The sequence below is a fragment of the Gopherus flavomarginatus genome, chromosome 8, assembly GCF_025201925.1.
Source record: "Gopherus flavomarginatus isolate rGopFla2 chromosome 8, rGopFla2.mat.asm, whole genome shotgun sequence".
In the NCBI taxonomy this organism is placed as follows: Eukaryota; Metazoa; Chordata; order Testudines; family Testudinidae; genus Gopherus; species Gopherus flavomarginatus.
This window is the reverse complement of record NC_066624.1, coordinates 105303031-105323943: the sequence shown is the minus strand read 5'-3', so window position 1 is coordinate 105323943 and position 20913 is coordinate 105303031. Positions and strand designations below refer to the sequence as shown.

At 41.7% G+C, this 20913-nt stretch overlaps 1 protein-coding gene across 5 annotated transcripts in view; it reads right to left on the bottom strand.

Annotated features, from left to right (window-relative positions):
• Window positions 1–20629, bottom strand: part of ATP11B (ATPase phospholipid transporting 11B (putative)) — a 104960-nt gene extending 84331 nt beyond the window's left edge. For 2 of the 5 annotated variants that reach the window (XM_050964269.1, XM_050964270.1), the window contains exon 1: window positions 20399–20605. In XM_050964269.1, the coding sequence (XP_050820226.1) occupies window positions 20399–20425 (27 nt within the window). In that variant the 5' untranslated portion in view covers window positions 20426–20605. Of the gene's footprint in view, window positions 1–20398 lie in introns of all 5 variants that reach the window. The other 3 variants (XR_007775812.1, XM_050964271.1, XM_050964268.1) reach the window with 3 other exon arrangements.
• Between the last annotated feature and the right edge of the window lie 284 nt (window positions 20630–20913).

The following is a 20913-nucleotide window of genomic DNA, read 5'->3' as shown; positions in this document are numbered from 1 at the left end:
ATTGAAGCTCTGGGTGCAGAAGGGTTCCGGATGCAGGGGGTGAGGCTCAACCGGGGGATGGGGGGAGGGAGGGAGGGAGGGTGGGTTGGGTTGGGTATGGTACGGTCCGGATGCACAGGTGTTGGGTGGACAGGAGAGCAGCTGCCCGTACAGTGACCCCTCCCCAAGCAGCTGAGGAGCAATGGGGGCAGGGAGGGAGGGCATGGAGCTTCCTGCAGCTGGGACAGGTTTCTGGGGATGGATCTGACCTAGGCCCCGGTGTGGCCGTTCCTTGGAGAAGAAGGGAGAGGAGGAAGAACTTGATAAGTATCCTTGGGCCCACTAGGGACCAGTACTCCCTCTCAGCATTAGGTTCATAAGGGGTCAGGGTGACCCCACCAAGCTCAGGTGGATGTGGCAGGCTCCAATGAGCCAAAGACTTGGAGGTGGCTCCCAGTGAGCCTCTTAATGCTTTCTGGGACTCATCCCCACCTGCAGACCTCAGAAGGTCAACAGGAAAGGAGAAATACCATTATGGATATTACCTCCTCTTTTCAGCCATCTGCAGATCTCCTAAGTTATGCATGTGCAGAGTACTCATCATTACAAATCCCAGGATTGCCTCAGGAAGACGGGACTGGATAAGAACTGGGTTCTTTGGGGAAGAGATAAGGGAAGCATAATCCCCCTTTCCAATCCTGAGGAGGCCCCACTAAGCCTTAAGAAACTTGTCAGTTTCCGATGTGAGCCTCGGAGTGAGTGTGTGTCGAGAGGAATCTCATGTCTCCTGTCTGGTGTTCATGAAACATTTCTGAGGTGTCTTTCTACACAGATAATTAGATTCATTTAAAAAAATTGTAAACTCAGTGTATGATATCAAAGCACTCTTGCAAATCTAAGCTCAGGCTCGCTAGTGTCATTACCAAAGAAAATGTTAATTTCAGTAATTTGACTTTAATCAACTAAATTTAGGTGCTAAGCACTGTAACTGTTAGAAGAATCCAATAAAGTGGATTTCATCTCTTTTTTTTTTTGCACTTCAAAGTTAAACTTTCTAAACTGTTTTACAGCTCTATTTTTAGGGTAGTGTAGCTCAGGAAACCCTCGTCTGAGGTATTTACTTTTTTGTAGGAACAATTCAGCAAAATCCTAGGTCCAGCCTTCCAATACAGGGTTTGTTTGTACATTTTAGACTGGGTAGTGAATGGAAGCCCAGCTGCAACCTTAACTATGAAGCAAATGCCTTCAATCCATAACAAAGGCAGTATATACACCTCTACCTTGACATAATGCTGTCCTCAGGAGCCAAAAAAAATCTTAACGCGGTTTCACCTATAACGTGGTATATCGAATTTGCTTTGATCCACCAGAGTGCACAGCCCCACCCTCCCGGAGCACTCCTTCATCACGTTATATCCGAATTCGTGTTATATCTGGTCGCATTATATCGGGGTAGAGGTGTATGTGGTAGTGTTCCGTTTGCTGTTGGTTGTTTCTTTCCTTAAGTTCTTTAAGTTATACAGTCAAAAAGATTTGTGTTTAAAATGGACTGAAGTATGAGGCAGTTTTGCACAGGGATTTAAAAGTGAATGTAGGATCAGGAATTCAAGGTTTCCTGTGTACTGTCCTGCATATTTAAAAAGTTACCCAAGCATGAAAATCCCACAAAATTCCTCAACTGTCCGATGGCTCATGTGTTTATGCATATTAATACTTTTATAGCAATACAAAGGTCACAGCGCAATAAATGTATAAGAAGAAAGAAGAGTAATAATACCTGGACTCAAATAGGACCTTTCATTGAGGCTCTCAGAGCCCTTCACAAAGATGGTTATCAACCATATTTTCAACAGAAACAGAGATAGAAAGAGAAGAATGTTTTTGTTTTAAAATGTAAGAGGTTACTAGGATTTCTTCTTCCACTCCTGAACTTATCTTTCCTCTCCCTATTCTACAGGATGCCAAAAATTTGATTCCCTCCAAAATAAGTAGGGTCCTGTTTCTTTCCTATGTCCCATTTCTCACATACTCTCCCAGTAGTTCACATACTTCAAAGCTGTTTCCTCCAGTCAGTTACTGCACTCCTAGGGCTATGTCTACATTACAAGTGCTCTAGCAACACAAATGCTTCCTACATCTTCAGAAGTGTTTTTTTCTGTAGTTCAATGCAGTTAATCATCTAAGTTGAACATCTTTATTAATGATCTAGATGATGGGATTAATTGCACCCCTCAGCAAATTTGCAGATTACACTAAACTGGGGGGAAGAGGTAGATACGCTGGAGGGTCGGTATAGGGTCCAGAATGACCTAGACAAATTGGAGGATTGGTCCAAAAGAAATCTGCTGAGGTTCAACAAGGACAAGTGCAGAGTCCTGCACTTAGGAAAGAAGAATCCCATGCACCACTACAAGCTGGGGACTGACTGGCTAAGCAGCAGTTCTGCAGAGAAGGACTTGGGGATTACAGTGGATGAGAAGCTGGATATGAGTCAGCAATGTGCCCTTGTTGCCAAGGCGGCCAACGGCATATTGGGCTGTATTAGTAGGAACATTGCCAGCAGATCGAGGGAAGTGATTATTCCCCTCTATTTGGCACTGGAGAGGCCACACCTGGAGTACTGTGTCAGGTTTTGGTCCCCGCAATACAGAAGGGATGTGGACAAATTGGAGAGAGTCCAGTGAAGGGCAATGAAAATGATTAGGGGGCTGTGCCACATGACTTACGAAGAGAAGTTGAGGGAACTGAGGTTATTTAGTCTGCAGAAGAGTGAGGGGGGATTTGATAGCAGCCTTCAACTACCTGAAGGGGGGTTCCAAAGAGGTTGAAGCTAGGCTGTTTTCAGCGGTGGCAGATGACAGAACAAGGAGCAATGGTCTCAAGTTGCCGTACGGGAGGTCTAGCTTGGATATTAGGAAACACTATTTCACTAGGAGGGTGGTGAAGCACTGGAATGGATTACCTAGGGAAGTGGTAGAAACTCCATCCTTAGAGGTTTTTAAGGCCCAGCTTGATAAAGCCCTGGCTTTGAGCAGGGGATTGGACTAGATGAACTCCTGAGGTCTCTTCCAACCCTAATATTCTGTTATTCTAATCCACCTCTCTTGAAACGTAATAACTAGGTCAACAGAGGAATTCTTACATCAATCTAGCTGCACCTATAGTGGGGGTTAGGTGGACCTAAATATGGTGCAAAATTTTTCACATCCCCCATGACATGGCCAGGTCAATCTAATTTTTAAGTGTAGACCAGGCTCCAGTTTCACTTTAGAGGAATGAATGTTTTCTTGGGACCAACAGGATATAAGAGCTCACCCTTTCTGATTTAGACCAATGGTTTTCAAAGTGTGGGTCGCGACCCAGTATTGGGTCATGGAATGTAAGGCACTTGGTAATGGTGGCTCTGGTCAGCACAGCCGACTGGGCTGTTAAAAATCCCGCTGGCAGTGTGGTCCAGCTAAGGCAGGCTAGTCCTTACCTGTTCCAACACCATGCTGCGCCCCATAAGCGGGCGGCAGCAGGTCCGGCTCTTGGGGGGGGGGGGGGGGACGGCATGGGGCTCCGTGCACTGCCTCTGCCCCGAGCACTGGCTCTGAACTCCTATTGGCTATTTCCCAGTCAATGGGAGCTGAGGGGGTGGTGCCTGCAGGCAAGAGCTGCAAGAAGCCGCTTGTGCGTCTCCACCCAGGAGCTGGACCTGCTGCTGGCCGCTTCCAGGACACAGCACAGTCCACGGTGCCAGGACAGGTGGGAAATCTGCCTCTGCACCCCGGCTGCACGGCTGACCAGGATCCACCTCCTGCCCATGCTCCAATCCCCTGCCCCAGCCTTGAGCCCCACCCCCCAATCCAGAACCCCTTCCTATACCCCAAACATCTCAACCCCAGCCCAGAGCCTGCACCTCCAGCCCAGACTCCCTCCCACACCCCAATCCCCTGCCCCAGCAGCAACTTCTGCCATGAATGGCGAGTCCCGCAGTAGGGGATGGCACCCGGCCACCAGGCTTAGGACTCTATAGAATAGGCCCAGCAGATGACCTGGATGCCTTCCTCGGTACATTCGAGCAGATAGCCAGGCCCAGAATTATGAGACGGTGAGGGCGGCCATCCTAGACCGGTTGGGCCTGTCGGCAGAAAAATACCACCAAAAGTTCTGCTCGGCCCAATTGACAGGGGCTATGTGGCCCCGGCCATTCACCCAGAGACTGATGGACTGGGTCACCGACTGGATGAGGCCTGAGATGCAAAACGGTGGGGAAGATAATGGACGCCCTCATCCTAGAACAATTGCTACAAGGCCTCCCCGAGAATATTCGAGTCTGAGTCAGGCAACATCAGCCAAGCACGGTTGATGCAGCAATCAAGCTAACTGAGAACTACACAGAGGCACATGTTCCCTGAAGGGAGGACCGACCCCATAAAGACAGAGTTGGGGAAGAAGCTGAGGGAACCCCTTCCTGGGAAAGGCCCTGAGGGGAAGGAGAAACCCCAAGGAGCTCCCAGTACAGCCAGCGTGATTGTTTGCTGGCAGTGCGAGTGGCCAGGACACAAAAAAGGGGACTGCCCAGATATGGAATGCAGATGGGCTGAATATTGTGGATGGACTAACACTGGAGAACTGTCCACCATCCTGGTGAGGGTGGGGAGGAAACAACATAGGGACCTGACAGATACAGCTTCAGCGCTTGCTCATCCAGAGGGGGCTTGATAAAACCGCACTGGATAATTCCAGATGCACAGATGGCCCTGGAATGTTTCCATGGGGACAGGAGATACTGCCTGGCGACCTAGGTGCCCCTTGAAGTGCGGGGCAGCTTTAAATGGAAGTGGGTCGGAGTAGTAGGGCGGGTTACCGCACCCTGTTGTGTTAGGTACAGACTAGTGCCCTCCCCCCAGAGGGAAAACAAAAGGTTCCTCAAGGAAGAGGGCAGGGACCCCTAACTGAGAAGCCCCAGGGAGGAAGAGGAGCAAAGTCCTCGGGGTAATGAACATAAGAACCCCAGACAACAGAGCCTGGATAGGGTAGATGGCCAGCCAAAGCCCCTTAGAAGGGAAAAAAGGGGCAACTGGAGCTCCCCACAACACAGCTCCCAGGAGAAGAGACGGGGACCCCGCTTGGTGGCTTGGGTAAACCCAGGGTGTCCAGCAGAAGGTCAGGATTGGCCTCGACCCCCTATCAGAAGAAAAGGGGATAAGGGATAACTGCAGGGGTGTGACTGGCGTGAGGACCTGTGGGTGGCAGCAGAGATACGGGGACATCCACCCCCCGATCAGTGTACTTTTTGCGGGTAGGGGATGAAGGAATCCCCAGGAGACGATGCCGGTGATCACTCAAAAGAGGGGGAGAGACTTCTCTGGATGAACCCCACCGGAAGGAGGGAGAGAGGCCAACAAAAGGAAGAACATGGCAGTTCATAAGGGGGAAAGCGTGTGACAGGGTACTGGCTAGGAAACCCTGAGCCAGCCCTCTGTCATTCCAGCTCCAATCAGGAAAGGTGTGAAACTCTAAATTTGTTATGGAAAAGAAACGAGGCAATTTCAGAATTTCATGTGTAAGTGAATGGAGTGAAAAAAGAAGAGGGCAAAATCTTATCTGGAAACTCTTCCTTTACTCAGAAGACATGCATAACAGCAAGAGTAACTGAGGAAAGAGAGCTCCTTCTGATGCCCTTCAACACAACCATTTATTAACAAAAAGAGAACAAACTTGAGACCATTGCAAGAGGTCACTTCCCTAGGGAGGGGAGGGATTCTGACCCAAGATGCATGGGATCTGAACTCTTGCTCTCTGGGAAACAGCTCACTGATCTGCCAATAGATTGCTGAGCCTATTCAGATTTTTTTAAAATAATAATAAAAAAAACTACTGAGTATGAAAATCCATCTTCTGAAAACTATTTTATTTAGATGACTAGTTTTCCTGCAACAGAAAAGGACCTGCTAACATATACTCAGTCTATACAAATTTGTACTCACACAGCCAGCTAATAATTCTTCTAGGCATATTGGTGTACTAAAGTCAAACAAAATTTGTCATATCAAAGATTACTGTAGAGGAAAGAAAAACCTTTTGTGCTGCTATTTTAAGCATAGCATCAACTAGAAAAAAAATTTCAGAGGGGTAGTCGTGTTAGTCTGTATCAGCAAAAACGAGGAGTCCTTGTGGCACCTTAGAGACTAAAATTTATTTGAGCATAAGCTTTCGTGGGCTCCAACCCACTTCATCAGATGCATGGAGTGAAAAATTCATTAGGCAGGTATAAATATACAGCAATAAAAAGATGAGAATTGCCTTACCAAGTGGGGGGGCGGTCAGTGCTAAGGAGGCCAACTCAATTTAGGGTGGTCCCTCTGTTGATACTCACACCTTCTTGCCAACTGTTGGGAATGGGCCACATTCACCCTGATTGAATTGGCCTCGTTAGCACTGACACATACCCCCTCACACTTGGTAAGGCAACTCCCATCTTTTCATATGCTAAATATTTATACCTGCCTACTGAATTTTTTCACTCCATGCATCTGATGGGTTAGAGCCCACGAAAGCTTATCAGATGCATGGAGTGAAAAAATTCAGTAGGCAGGTATAAATATTCAGCATATGAAAAGATGGGAGTTGCCTTACCAAGTGGGGGGGTGTGTGTGTGTGTGTGTGTGTGTGTGTGTGTGTGTGTGTGTGTGTGTGTGTGTGTGTGTGTGTGTGTGTGTGTCAGTGCTAATGAGGCCAATTCAATCAGGGTGGATGTGGCCCATTCCCAACAGTTGACAAGAAGGTGTGAGTATCAGAGGGACCACCCTAACTGAGTTGGCCTCCTCAGCACTGACCGCTCCCCCTACTTGGTAAGGCAATTCTCATCTTTTCGTGTGCTGTACATTTATACCTGCCTAATGAATTTTTCACTCCATGCATCTGATGAAGTGGGTTAGAGCCCACGAAAGCTTATGCCCAAATAAATTTGTTAGTCTCTAAGGTGCCATAAGGACTCCTCATTGTTTTAGAAAAAAAAAGAGTGGAGAACCCCAGGTACCCTCAGGCTTATGTGTTTCCATGCAACTTTGTTCCTGTTCTTTTAAAGAACTACTGCTATATTTCTTCCTGTTCTAAAGATCCACTGCAGCAATGTTAAGAAGAAAACATAGCTTTCATGTACTATTTCTGCAATTTCCTCTTCCTCCTCCTCTCCATCATTGTGGTTTACCACATTTTGTAACCAATTCTCATTGTCTCTCATAAGATCAGATGACATTTTGATGGGAAATGCAGGTGTTCCAAAGAGTGAGCCTGGAAATTCAGTAGGTAGAACTCTATTCTGAAAAAGAGAACAATAACTCAGCAGTACGGTTTCCCAAACAGCATGCTATCTATGATGATGTTTAGTAGATTTATTTATTTATTTTTTTAAAAAGAAGAGTAAGGCTGTTAACCAAAATACCCTGGATGAATTCCAATTTAAGCAGAACTTAACTGCCTGTCTAAATTACTCCTGTAAGCCTTCTTCTGGATCCACCCTTCTCTATTCAGGGTCATTCAACGATGTTGCACTTTACTGTGGCAGCTTTGCCATGGAAACAATTTTGATGTCAAACATAATGGATTTCTGACATCACTAAAAGAGAGCAATCCGAGCAAGGAGACTGCTTCTGTTTACACAGACCTCTTGGTAACCAGGACTAATTGTAAAGTAAGCACAAAAAGTCATAATTTAAAAACAAAACTGTGTTCCTAAAACTCTGTTAGAGCATTAAGTCATTTAAACTCCTCTGCAGCAATAGTAAAAAAGTTTTTACCCTAATCAATATGGCAGCATACAATTTAGTTATTTTCTCTTACAAAATTTTGTTCTGACAGAAATCTGATACCTTTCTCTACCCCTCCGCACCCAAAAATTCAAGTTCTCTAGGAGAACATTAAATAGGTACTGTATAACACAAACACATAATCAATTATCCAAACTACATTTCTCATTGACTGCTTGAATTTAGGATGCATAACTAAAATACAGATTTGAGAATTCTTCTAAACTACATTTTGTTTAATATTAAAGTGAAATGAGAATTTATAGCAAATAAGATAATAAATACTATTAAAATGACAGTGTTTACAAAGGTCATTCATTTAATATAGAACATCAAATTTTAATCAGTAAATAGATCTATTCAAGTCTTATCACAAAGCAGTATTTTGCTCTAATTCTTCAGTATTCTGGGGAAGGGATTTTGGCATTTATGTGGAACTACGTAGCTTTATACAAGTTCCTATCAAATTTTCCAATAAAGCTTTGGACAATACAAAAACTGTGGAACTATCAATGACTGTTCATGCAAAAGTAATTCTAAAATTGAAAATTTAAACAATGTTTAAAAAAAAAAAAATCTTATTTTAGAGATGCCACCACAGTTCCAACTTCATTCAATGTCCTCCACCATATGATCTTGCCCTATTTTACAGTTGCTAGACAAGGATTAGCCTCCCTGACCCTATGGGAAGAAAATATGGCTCTGGCAACAAAATAATGTCTAGTAGTACTCCTCTTTGGTGTGCTCCTAAGTATGGAGCTTGTTTTTCAACAGGGCTTTTAACAAGAGTCCAAGATATGCTGAACGAACTGGTAACCATCAGAGATGGCAAACTAGCACGTAGGGCTTACAACTGAGAAGTTCTCATCTCTAACAATGAGGTGAAACTGAAGAGAGTTTATAGGCTCCAGAATGCAATATTCAGTCTTAGGCCTGGTTTACAATGGGGGTGGGGGAGAAGGGGAATTGATCTAAGATACGCAACTTCAGCCAAAAGAATAGCATAGCTGAAGTCAACGTATCTTAGATTGACTAACTTCGCGTCCTCACAGCGCAGGATCGAAGCCTGCCGCTCCCCTGTCGACTCCGCTTCCACTTCTCACCCTGGTGGAGTCAATGGGGAGCGTGTTTGGGGATCAATTCATCGCGTCTAGATGAGAAGCGATACATCGATCCCCGATAGATGGATCATTACCTTACTCTGATAGGCAAATGTGGTCTAGTGGTTTAAGCATGTGATTCAAGATGTTTTGAAGAACTAGTTATTAATCCCAGTGCTATCTTCAGTTGCCTTTGTGCCCTCGAGCAAATAATATAACTTCAGTTTCCCCATCTACAACATAACTTCCCTCCCAGAAGAGTGTGATAACTAGATAATGGCCAAGATCTTCAAAAGTGACTAGCAATTTCTGGATGCTCACCTTGGAGCACCTGAAAGGTATCTTATTGTCAGAAGGCAGCTGCTCAGCACCTCTTGAAAATCAAACACATTTAACATACCTCGAGTTAGGCACACCAAATATAATATTTGAATAGCCACTTTTTAATATTGCCCAATATACATGAAGCACTTTGAATGTAAGTGTTAAGTATTATTATTCTAATATTTCCTTGTGCTCATGCTATATATGGTGAAAGATTTGCATGGTTTCTAAACATATGAAAGAATGAAAGAACATGCCTTGTTTTCCTCTCAGTAATAAAAAATCCATTTCTTTCAACACCTATCTTTCAGACATCTGGAATAATTATATTGTCTTGAAAAATCCAATTGTGTACTCCTGCCACAACTATCAGGCAGCTATCATCATGTGTGTGTTGAAAGTCGGAGGAAAATTTCTACAGGGACATAAAGGACACTCCAAATTTGTGCCAAACCATGAGCTTTCCTCTCATTTAAAATCAGAATTAAAATTTCAAGCTCTTTTTCACTTGCAGAGATCAATTTTATAATGCAAAAATTCATTTATCTTGTTGAGTCTATACTATGATACATGCACAACCACAAAGGGGGATGCACTTCCATTCATTTCATCTATGTATTTACTTGTAATGTTGACTACACCAACTAAAAAACAATTCTGCTCTATTCACTTCTGAATGACATCCCAGACAAATCCTCTAAACATACAGCCCAATGTTACTCAACAATCTTATTACTGTATGTCCCTATGGGTCTTTCATACAGACACCTATGAATAGGATCAAATGGTTCACCAAAAACCTTTTATAATTCCCATTTCCAACACTTGGTTTTAATTTAGTAGATAATTTAGGCTAATATGTTTAGTTTGGAAATACGGTAAGTAAAGTATTTCCTCCTCTCCCCCAATCCCTCAAAATCTATTCAGATTTTCCCTCCTTTACAGAAAGAAAGAGCTGAAGATTTTACCCTGATTAAAATTCCTAGACACATTCATAAGAAATTAAGAGCTTTAAACTTTAGGCCAAAATTATAGTGGCAATTGCACTTATGGTTGTTGCTCAACAAATTTCAAAGGAAAATAATTTAGTTAGTAGTCAAACTGCCTAGTTCTTCCTTTTAATTTACTTTGATAAAGGATGCACTGTCACCTAACATTATAGCTCAGAGCCTATTCTGTTCTTTTATCAACATGCCACTTTTGTCTCAGTTTTTAATTCAGCATTTCAACCATGATTTTATTAGTTTAATATCAGTACAATGTGCTACTTTCAGACATGTCCATGAACAATTTCCTCCCTAAAGCTTGCTAAACCTTAACTTTCCTTGGCATTTTGTGTCTACACTTTTTTTCCCAAACTGATATTTAAATATCCTGAGAAATTAACACTTCAAGGTAGAAAGCTTAAAACTCAGTGTTAATTAACCACCGGAATAAAGTTATACATGCACAAAAAGGGGGAGGAATAAGCCTCAGACAATAAGAAAAAACCCAAAATTAAATTCCAGCTCTATGCTATGAAAGTTACTCAGCAACTGTCTACTATTACACCTGAAGTTCAGATATTGCATAGATAAAAGGCAATGCTAATTTTAGTCTTCAATATATGATGCACTAATATCAGAAGTAGCGCTGTTCCCTGAGGATTAGACTCTACCTAGTAAGAATTATAATTTAAATATTTTAAGCTTCCTGGTAGTATAGGAACAAACGTCTTTTCCCATTTTCTACATAAAAACAAACATTTCAGAAGACACATATGTAGCATGCTCAAGGAATACCCTCGCTCAATGTCCCTAAACCACTTGTTTTCTTACTTCATTTACAGGAAAATTCCCCCTAGCTGATCCTAAACAAAAAAAATACTGTTCAAGTTTGGAGACCAAATAAGTTTAGACTTTTTTTTAAAAAAAATGATAGTGTTGCTGCTATTCCTATTATTCATTCTCACTACAGTTTCAGTTTTTCCTAAAATCCTTTCAATGGAAGAGAGGTGAGAAAAGAACAATTTACATAAAAAAAGGTAACCTGGTTGCAAATGTGTCACCTGTACTTTGCCAGAAGAAATGACCTTGTATTTTCAGAACTGCTTTGTCAGATCAACTCTGTTACTGCTCTTATCTGCTGGGTCTCAAATCTTCATGCAAGCAACCAAAGGATTGTGTGTGCCTTTTTAAGGCATTGATATCAATGCCAGGTTCCTAGAGAATTAGTTAAATGGGGTCAAATCTATATAGGACACAACAGCAGAGTTAAGAGTAACCAGACAAGTCAGGATTCTTTCAATTTAATTAAAATAAAGAAGGAATTATTTCATATTCAGCACCTTCCTCCCACCTCCATTAGAAAATGAAACAAGAATTTAAGTTGCAAGCAAATTCGACTAAATGATAGGAAAAATACAAAGAACACCTGCCTATACATATCAAAGAAAAAAATTAAATTGTAATCCAGACTACAGTAACATTGAATTAAGATAATACATATTTTGGGTCATATTTTCACATTTTTGAAAGATTCTTTTGGCCTTGTGTTTCAAGATGCCTAAGGAATATATAACAGCCTAGTAAAACAAAGTTTTGTCTTAACATATTTGTTCTAAGTGTCAATCAGGATCCATTGTGTCAATCCAAATAAAAAGGAAAAGGGTTCATTGCTAGACCTGGACTGTAAATATACTTTTATCTTCATCCAAAAAATACTTCCTAGGCTTTCTAACTGCAGGATAAATACCCTACCTGCGCACAAGAACAAAATAGACTGACCAAGTGTAGTAGATATTGCTTTGTATATGCTACAGTACACTATATGTATAGTTCTTTTTACGTTCCAGTGATTATTATAAATAGTAAACTCCGGTGTCCTAGTTTGTCATCATATACTCACCTAGTTGGGTACAGGGTGTTTTTCATACATCACACCTTCCATTCTGAGAACTAATATAATAGTCCAGGTACAGTACTACAAAAGATAGCATGTTATTTTAAAGGCAGATTATACTTTAGGACTGCCCACCTTAACAGTGACCCTTTAATTATTTTTCTCCTTTCTATGTTGCCTTTTTGCAGTCTTAATTTTTACTTTCGAAGTGCATCATAGATTTTTTTGTTCTACCCTCACATGATTAGGTGTAGGGACTTCAAGAATTTAGCTTCTATTTAAAGCCTGTCATCCAGGCTAAATAAGCCAGTGCATTGTGTCTCCACCTTCTCCTTCAAGTCTCACCTTAAAAATCATTCTTCCATGAAGTCTATAATCCCTAGGACTCCTTTCAAAAAAGAAAAATAGAATGTATCACCAAAGAGATCTTCAAGAACAAAAGAAAAAAATTGATAAGCTTAACAAATTAACTTGGTTTTTATTATATTGCATCTTTCATCTACAAGTAATCTGTTAAACTAAGATCCTTGTGACAAACACATTATAGTCAAGTTAGAGGACAGAGTGTCTAACATGTCTGATGCTCCCTATGTGTTTCTATATGACTGTACTCACCTAGGACACTGGAACCTTGATCCAGATTGAGGGCTTTTGGCACTACCCTTATATGATTAATCACTAGAAATACGTTATAATAGTAACAAAAACCTATTAAAAATTGATTTGTGGGTCAAATGTTTTGACTGTTATTAAGAGGGTGCTTTTTTTTTTTTCACAGGCTATGTACTCTTAAATAATCTATTAAAACTGAGTTTTAAAATTAAAACTTTCTGGAAACTGCAGTTGCCAGTTGAAACAACAACAAGCTTCTCCAACTTGTGGAAGTTATTTGCAAATCTGATTTAAAATAATATACTGGCACTACCTTAAATTATTCATGTTTTACAAAACTGGAAACTAGCTTTTCTCTTGTAAGTGAATTTACGTAGTGGAACAATCACTTACTGTAACTTATTTTTACTGGTATAATGTGCATCAACCAGAATATACAAGAAATTCTTCATTTTTATCAGAGCAACATTTTTGGTGAATACTTTAGCCAACAATATTACAATATAAACTTAGAGTGGACACCTAGTTGATAGGATTGGGTTAATGCAGGAGTCTTGCGCATAGAAACGTGAAATCTATATAATGGTTACAGTCTACTAGTCACTGGTTTAAGTATCCATCATTTAAATCATAAATATCAAAACCAAAAAAGTTCGGTACAATTAGAAATTGATGCTTAGAAGAGGCTCATAACTAGAGCAAAAGATGAGACAAGATACAAGTGGAAAAAACCCCAAAGCATATCATTAAAATGCCAAACCCTATCCAGAATTTCCAACTGCAGTTTTGAAAGTCGTCTTTAACAATAATCTTTTCAAAAATCACACTGCTCTGCAACTCAATTTAAAATTTAGAGTTTTATAAAATGGGATATAAGTCATATATGAGGCAGGCAACTGACATTTCTCTGTGGAGCAGACAGCTGGTTGAACATAGGACCATTGCTGCATGCTTCTGGAACACACTGTACTGAAAAAAAGCCCTGGTCAGCAGTAAAACAGACTATAAAACAGAAATCAGAAGGAGAAAATACTCAGCAAGTTTAACTTTTGCAACATGATTAAAAGGCAACATATTAATTGGGTGATAGAATGTGCCTGTTCAAAGACACAGGGCCAGATTCTCTCCTGTGTGGAGATCTAGGAGGGAGATTGTTTGCATTGGTTATAGTTCCCTGATTCTCATGCTGCCTATGTCCCAACACAAGATAGAGAAGCCCAGAAGCTGCTCTAATTTACAACGCTATAATCTGTAAAGGATCATACACCCGCTACGATTTGGTGGAGCTGAGCCAGGGAATTCTCAGCTAAGTAGGGGTGGCAAGATTCCTTCACTTTTGCATTGCTCAGGCAGTGCAAAGAAGCCAGAATCAGGGCAGAGAATCTGGACCACAACCTTGACTGGTGGATAAAATGACCAGGAAAACCTAGAGTCACTGAGCAATCAGACATTTTGATGATGACTTCAGAAATTAAGGATCCTTAGTAATAATGTTTTAGTTCAAAATAGAGCACTTACACTACAATACAGAAAAACAAGAACAACATAAATAATAAAAGCAGTGAAATTACGTAGTGACAAAATGAAACTACCATGCAAGGCCTTTAGTGCCCAAATAGGCAATATAGCCAAATGCTATTCAACTTGCTAAGGTTGTAGAAAAAAATGCAAATTACCTCATAACTCATTCCCCACTCAAAGTCTAAACACAGTCCAACACCGTGAAGAAAAAAATTAATCTATATTTACAGTGACCTATCTCCTACCAGCAAGTCAGGCTTTGCTCACTGTATGTATGGTACTACATGAAAGCCCATGGTATATTAAGAAAACTTTTGCTGAGCAGCAACTAAAATTCAGAACCAAGTAATGATCACTAAATTGAGAAGCTAGATGAAGAAGTCTACTAAAATTAAATTAGATAATTAAACAGTACACAAGAACATAAGAATGGCTGTACTGGGTCAGACCAAAGGTCCATCCAGTCCAGTATCCTGTCTACCGACAGTGGCCAATACCAGGTGTCCCAAAGGGAGTGACGACAGATGATCTCTTTCCAGCCATCCATCACCATCCTCTGACGAACAGAGGCTAGGGACATCATTCTTTACCCATCCTGGCTAATAGCCATTAACTGACTTAACCTCCATGAATTTATCCAGTTCTCTTTTAAACCCTGTTATAGCCTTCACAACCTCCTCAGGCAAGGAGTTCCACAAGTTGACTGTGCTGTGTGAAGAACTTCCTTTTATTTGTTTTAAACCTGCTGCCCATTAATTTCATTTGGTGGCCCCTAGTTCTACATTCTGGGAACAAGTAAACAACTTTTGCTTATTCACTTTTTCCACATCACTCATGATTTTATATACTTCTATCATATCCCACCTCAGTCTCCTCTTTTCCAAGCTGCTCCATAAATTCTGTCCATTTTCTAATTAAGTCCGCTAGGGCAGGTACTGTCTTGATTCATGTCTTGCACAATATCAAATGCATTGTCAGTGCATGATAATATTCAGGTTCGCTGGACACATGAAAAAGATAGATACTCTGCCAGCTGCAGCCTGTTGGTACTCTTGGATTATTGCTTGTGAAAATTGGGAATCCAGGTAGCTCTCAGCATCTTCCCTGGAACTGCTCCTAGGTAGATTTTTTTTTATTCGTTTGAATAGTGCAAGAATATAATAGCTTGAGAAGCTCAAGAACTCCACAGAACAGCAGTTAGAAAAGAGCTCCAGAGAGCTTCTCTCACTAGACAGGGCTTTTCAAAAGGACTTCTTGCAGAACAGTTTAATGAAATTATCACAGGTTTGCCATTCTTTTCAGCTGCTGACATTGCAATGACTTAACAAAACAAACATGAACAAACACTGCCCAAATAGCATTATGCCAAACACTGCCTAAATCAGGCCCCACACAGTTATAAACAGGGCTTCTGATTATTGGTTAAAACCAACAAACACTGATAAAACATCCCTGATATAAACAAAAATGAAATTGGTGCTTATCCAACAAACACTAGAAAAACAGCAGAAATGGTGACTTGTATCTAAGGCAGTGGTGTTCAATCTTTGTTCCACAGACTAAGATTTTCAAAGGGGTCGGCACCTCCATTTGAAATTTGTTAGGGGTCCGTAAACGAAAAAAGGCTGAAGACAACTGATCTAAGGGCTCGTCTCTACACAGAGAAGCACACACTAGAAATACTCCCAAAGTTCACATTGCTGCTCTAAAGCCTCCCAGAAAGGAAATAGTGGCAGGCTCACAGCATCTACAGAATAACCCAATGGGAAATACTTTAGTTATTCACATACTCCTAAAAAAATCTTTTAGTTAGTTACACCAAAATTAGAGTACTTTCTGACAGGCTACCTGTCTGATTTCTCACATCTAAACACTCCAAGATATGCAAGATTTGAACTACAATGCTTTGTTTAATATATTATAAACACTAACTAAACTGCTCTTTCAAGTTTCACACATTTCACTCCAGAACACTAGCATTTCAAATGCAATATGTAGAACTTTAAAAATGTATTGTTTTAAAGTGCCATCATTACTGCTAAAAAGCAAAGTGATACTTTTCATTCTGTAACAACGAGGAGTCCTTGTGGCACCTTAGAGACTAACAAATTTATCCGGGCATAAGCTTTCATGGGTTATAACTCACTTCATCAGATGCATGGGGTGGAAAATATAGTAGGCAGGTATAAATACACAGCACACGAAAAGACAGGAATTGCCTTACTGAGTGTGGGGGGAGGTCTGTGCTAACGAGGCCAATTCATTTAGGGTGGATGTGGCCCATTTCCAACAGTCGCCAAGAAGGGGTGAATATCAACATAGGGAAAACTATTTTTTGTAGTGATCCAGTCACTCCCAGTCTTTATTCAGGCCTAATTTGATGGTGTCAACTTTTTCAAATTAATTCCAGGTCTGCAGTTTCTCACTGAAGTCTGTTTTTGGTTGAAGAATGGCCACTTTTAAGTCTGTTATTGAGTGTCCAGGGAGAGTGAAGTGCTCTCCAAGTCATTTTTGAATATTACAATTCTTGATATCTGATTTGTGTCCATTTATTCTTTTGCGCAGAGACTGTCCAATGTACATGGCAGAGGGGCACTGCTGGCACATGATGGCATCTCTCCCATTGGTAGATGTGCAGGTGTTAATTCTATGTTAATGCAGTGTTCTATTAACTGCTCTTTACCAGCCTGGCTGCATTTTTCTGCAGAGCCGGTTGCATTTAGGAAATTAACCAATCCTCAACAAATCCACTCACCTACTCTCTTTGTGTAATCTAAAGATTAAATATGGTGAAGGCACCAGCATTTTTGCTGCTTGACTGCTGCTTCCAAGATACAAAAGCATAGGAAGATATATGTACAGTTTTGCAATTCTGTAAAGTGTTTATAGGCTTGTGAGAAATACTATATAACAATATAGTAACAGCTTGAAGGGAAACTATATTTTAAAACATAGTAGTTTTAGATTACATCTAGATAACAGAAGTATTTTCAAATTGGATTATTCTCTCCTTCTCTGCAAATTAATCTGTTTATACTCCCTCATGCTTGTTGCTGATGTGCATTAGAATGGTAACCTACATGTTCAAACAGCATAATGAAAGACTATATATCTCCTTGAAAGAACAGAGGGACAGAGTAGAACAATTACTCTCTTCATGGTGGTGAATGCTAGTAAGTTCATTATACATTGTACTGTGTTCATTTTTTAAAGTTGTTGCTTCTCCTGCTTTTTATATGCTTCATTTTTTTAAACACACACTACATTTTCAGTTTCTTCAAATCCAGTCCTCCTGAGAAGCTACTGCTAGTTTCTATTTATGGCCTTCCCAATCATGAGGGCTCCAGAGCTCTCCCAACAAAAGAGAGATCTAGGCCACTTAGCTGTACAAAACCAGAGGTTTGCATAGACCTTCACAGACAAAAACGAGGCAAGGTCACCACTCTGAGGAATTTACTATCTAATTCCTCAACTGAGAATCGGGTTCTATCAGTAACCCATTTCCCCTACCATCCCTCCTACATCTCAGAGAACACCAGTCTTCTTGCTGTTTTCCTTGGGCATATAAGTGTTCAGATACTATGGTGATCCTATTTCTGCATATATCACCAGTAACAATATGCAGTACTGGGCTTTCAGTAAAACAATTTTTAAAAAAAGGTATGTGAAATGTTAGATTTGTATTCACATAAAATATAGATAGATGCAGCCTCAGCAGCATATCTGAGCTGCCCACTGACACCCATTCCCACACTGCTTCCCTGCCAATTTCCATACTCTTCTATAACATTTCTTTCACTACTTCCCATCTACAGGCATTCCCACACCCAACACATGTCCAGCACACACCTCCAAACATATCCAAAACAAAGCATATTTCCTCCTACCCACTAGATTCTGCCTCTTCCTCCCCACAATAGCCCCAGTTCTCCTTGAACATCTGTGTCGTTCATGGCACAATCAAACCTATTTCTGGTATCTAACTTTTTTCTCTTGCAGCTCACCAGTTTCCCTAGTATCTTCTCACAATTTCACCCCAGCTACTCAGCACTACTACGTTCTCTAATACAACTGTTTGCTGAACCTTTATTAACATTAAAAACTACAAATAAAATGAAACTTATGTGCCATTGGTTATTTTTATAGAAATGAGAGATCACAGCTTCATCTTCAGATTATCTGAAAAATACCTTTAATTCACCTGATTTTTTTTTAAGTTACAGTATTTAAAATATTAAATTAAGAACCTTCTCAAGAAAATTGCCATTGTCAGCTTGCAATGAGAAGTTCAATATCTGCAGTGGCTGAGCTGTGGGCTCAGACAACCCAATGTTTAACTTTAAAAATAAACAGCAGGTTAAGTAATTCAAAATCTAGGATAGGTCTATGTTACAGGATTTTTGCATATAAAGTCACTTTTTAGCCACACTTTAAGCAGTTACCTTAAATCTACTGGATCATCTTGAGTATGCACACAATTACCTTTCTACTCCAAGACTAAAAAGATCTTTGAAGAACTGTTCATATTACAGTGCAATTGGAGAAGAAAACCATCTTATATATTAAGATCCAGAACTGATTATACTATTTCAAGGTACATCTTGTGGGAAAGAGACTAGACATTAAAAAAAACCCAAACTATTTACAGGCAGGCTCTACAGTAATTCCATCTTCATGGCAAACATGAAAGATGGATGCACTATATCAAAGCCTTCATTCTTGATGACACAAACAGCCTAGCAAACCTTTTGAGTGTGGATGCAATAAAACAGAAGTGTATAGCCAGATCTGCGATAAAACAATTAATTTCTAGGGACATAAATCTTCAGCATCACACACACCAAAGCAATAAAAACAGTCAAAACTGGCAATCATATTGCCACTGGCAGCTCTATGCTTCAGATAAATTACATCAGAAATAATCTAAACTATAGCTCTCCTCATGACTATAAACCGGTTCTTTACTTTATAAAAAAGTGACAGTTTGCAATTAAACAAACTAGAATAAATGATGAGAGAGAGAAGCTCTAGCCACACTAACATTTTGAATAAATCATGCCAGCCATAAGATAAGTGCAATGAATAAATAAATAAATGTTTAAAAATAATGGAAGCATCTATCCATGGGACAGTCTACAAGCATTTATTTAATTGGGAGTGCACATTTCATTTTTTCATTATAAACTAGAAAGCATTCAAGGGCTACTGACTTATTTTATTGACAAATGATGTAAAGGGAAACAGCAAACATCACTGAATGTTTATTTTTGTAGTGGCTGGGATAATATATGTATTACTGTACAGTTGCCTTGTGTCCCTATCAGAGCACTGTGCAACAGGCATATCAGCTCCTGCTCATTTGAAGGAGTCTCCCTGCACTACTAATCTGTCATAAGGCAGTTTTTAATCAAGTGTCCGACTTAAGATAGAAGATTTTGTTATGTTATCAATTAGGTTTAAAATCTTATTCATTTAGTAACCTCGGCTTCTAAGAGCTCATGGATTTAGAATTGGGACAGGCAAGGATTCAAAAGAGAAAACTCAAAAGGGTTTGTGCCAGGAAAGAGGGGTCCCAGAATTTGTTATAACTGCTGAAAAAGACATTGTCATTCTTCTCTAAAGAGTGTGAGCACCCCCCACCCCCCAGATAACAGCTGCAGGAATATATTTTATTCCAGACCAAACAAAAATCCACTCGGATTTCAGCCGCCCTGCCACGTTTGACCCTCTGAGCGCTATTTTACACACATCCCGCAGTCAGGAGGAAAGACTCGCTCGTTTCCTCACCACCGTCAAATTGCACTACACCTGCCATGGGGGAGGGGGGGCCGCCTCTCACTTCCTTCGGGGCTGAGGAGCCAGAGTGCCGGACTACTTCAGACCTGCCGCAAGCCTCCCCGTTCGCCGCGGGAGACGCCTGGAGTCAGCGCGGCCCCGCTCGGGACGGAAGGGCTCGGTCCGGGCGTGTTTCAGACGGAACTCGGGATTTCGGGACCCTGCTGGCGAGCCGCCCCCGGGGCTCCAGGCACACGGGGTAAGCGAGGCGGGAAAGTTCCGCCCTCAGGGGCGGCTCTGAGGTGAGGGCAAAAGGCGGCCCCCACCGCCCTAGGGCCGCTCCCCCGGGCGAGGCCTAGCGCTCCCCGGCCCCTCTCGCTCAGGCTGCCCCAACGCCGGCCCGGCACCTACCAGCTGCTGGCGGATCCACCGTAACATCCCCCCGGCCTTGCAGGTCCCGGAGTGGGGTCTCCCCTCCAAAGCGCCGCTCGCTGCCGCCGCCTTAGTGTAGCCGCCCGCTGCCGCTCGGCCTCCCCATGGCGCAGAGACGCGGCGCCTCCTTAGGTGCAGCGCAGCCCGCCCAGCACCCCGAGCCGGCGGGGCCGCGGCCGCCCGACAACCGCCATCAAACAGCCGCTGTTGTCACCGAGGCAGGTTCTCCCCGCGGTCCGCCCCGCCTCCAGGAAATGACGAGAGAGCAGCACCAGAGTGGGGGGCGGGGCCTGCAGAAAGGGGCGGGCAGGGGGGGAGGGGAGAAATCTGGAGTGGGGGAATGGCGAAGGGGGGGGAGGAACAGGGGGGAGCTGAGGAAAGATTTCTAACCTTTGAGCTTCCTCCTCTGCTGCCCCTCCCACTTCGGAGGCGGCCCCTTTCAACGTCTTGAAAAATCAACTCCTGTTGCTTTAAAACCCTCCTTTGCTGGGATG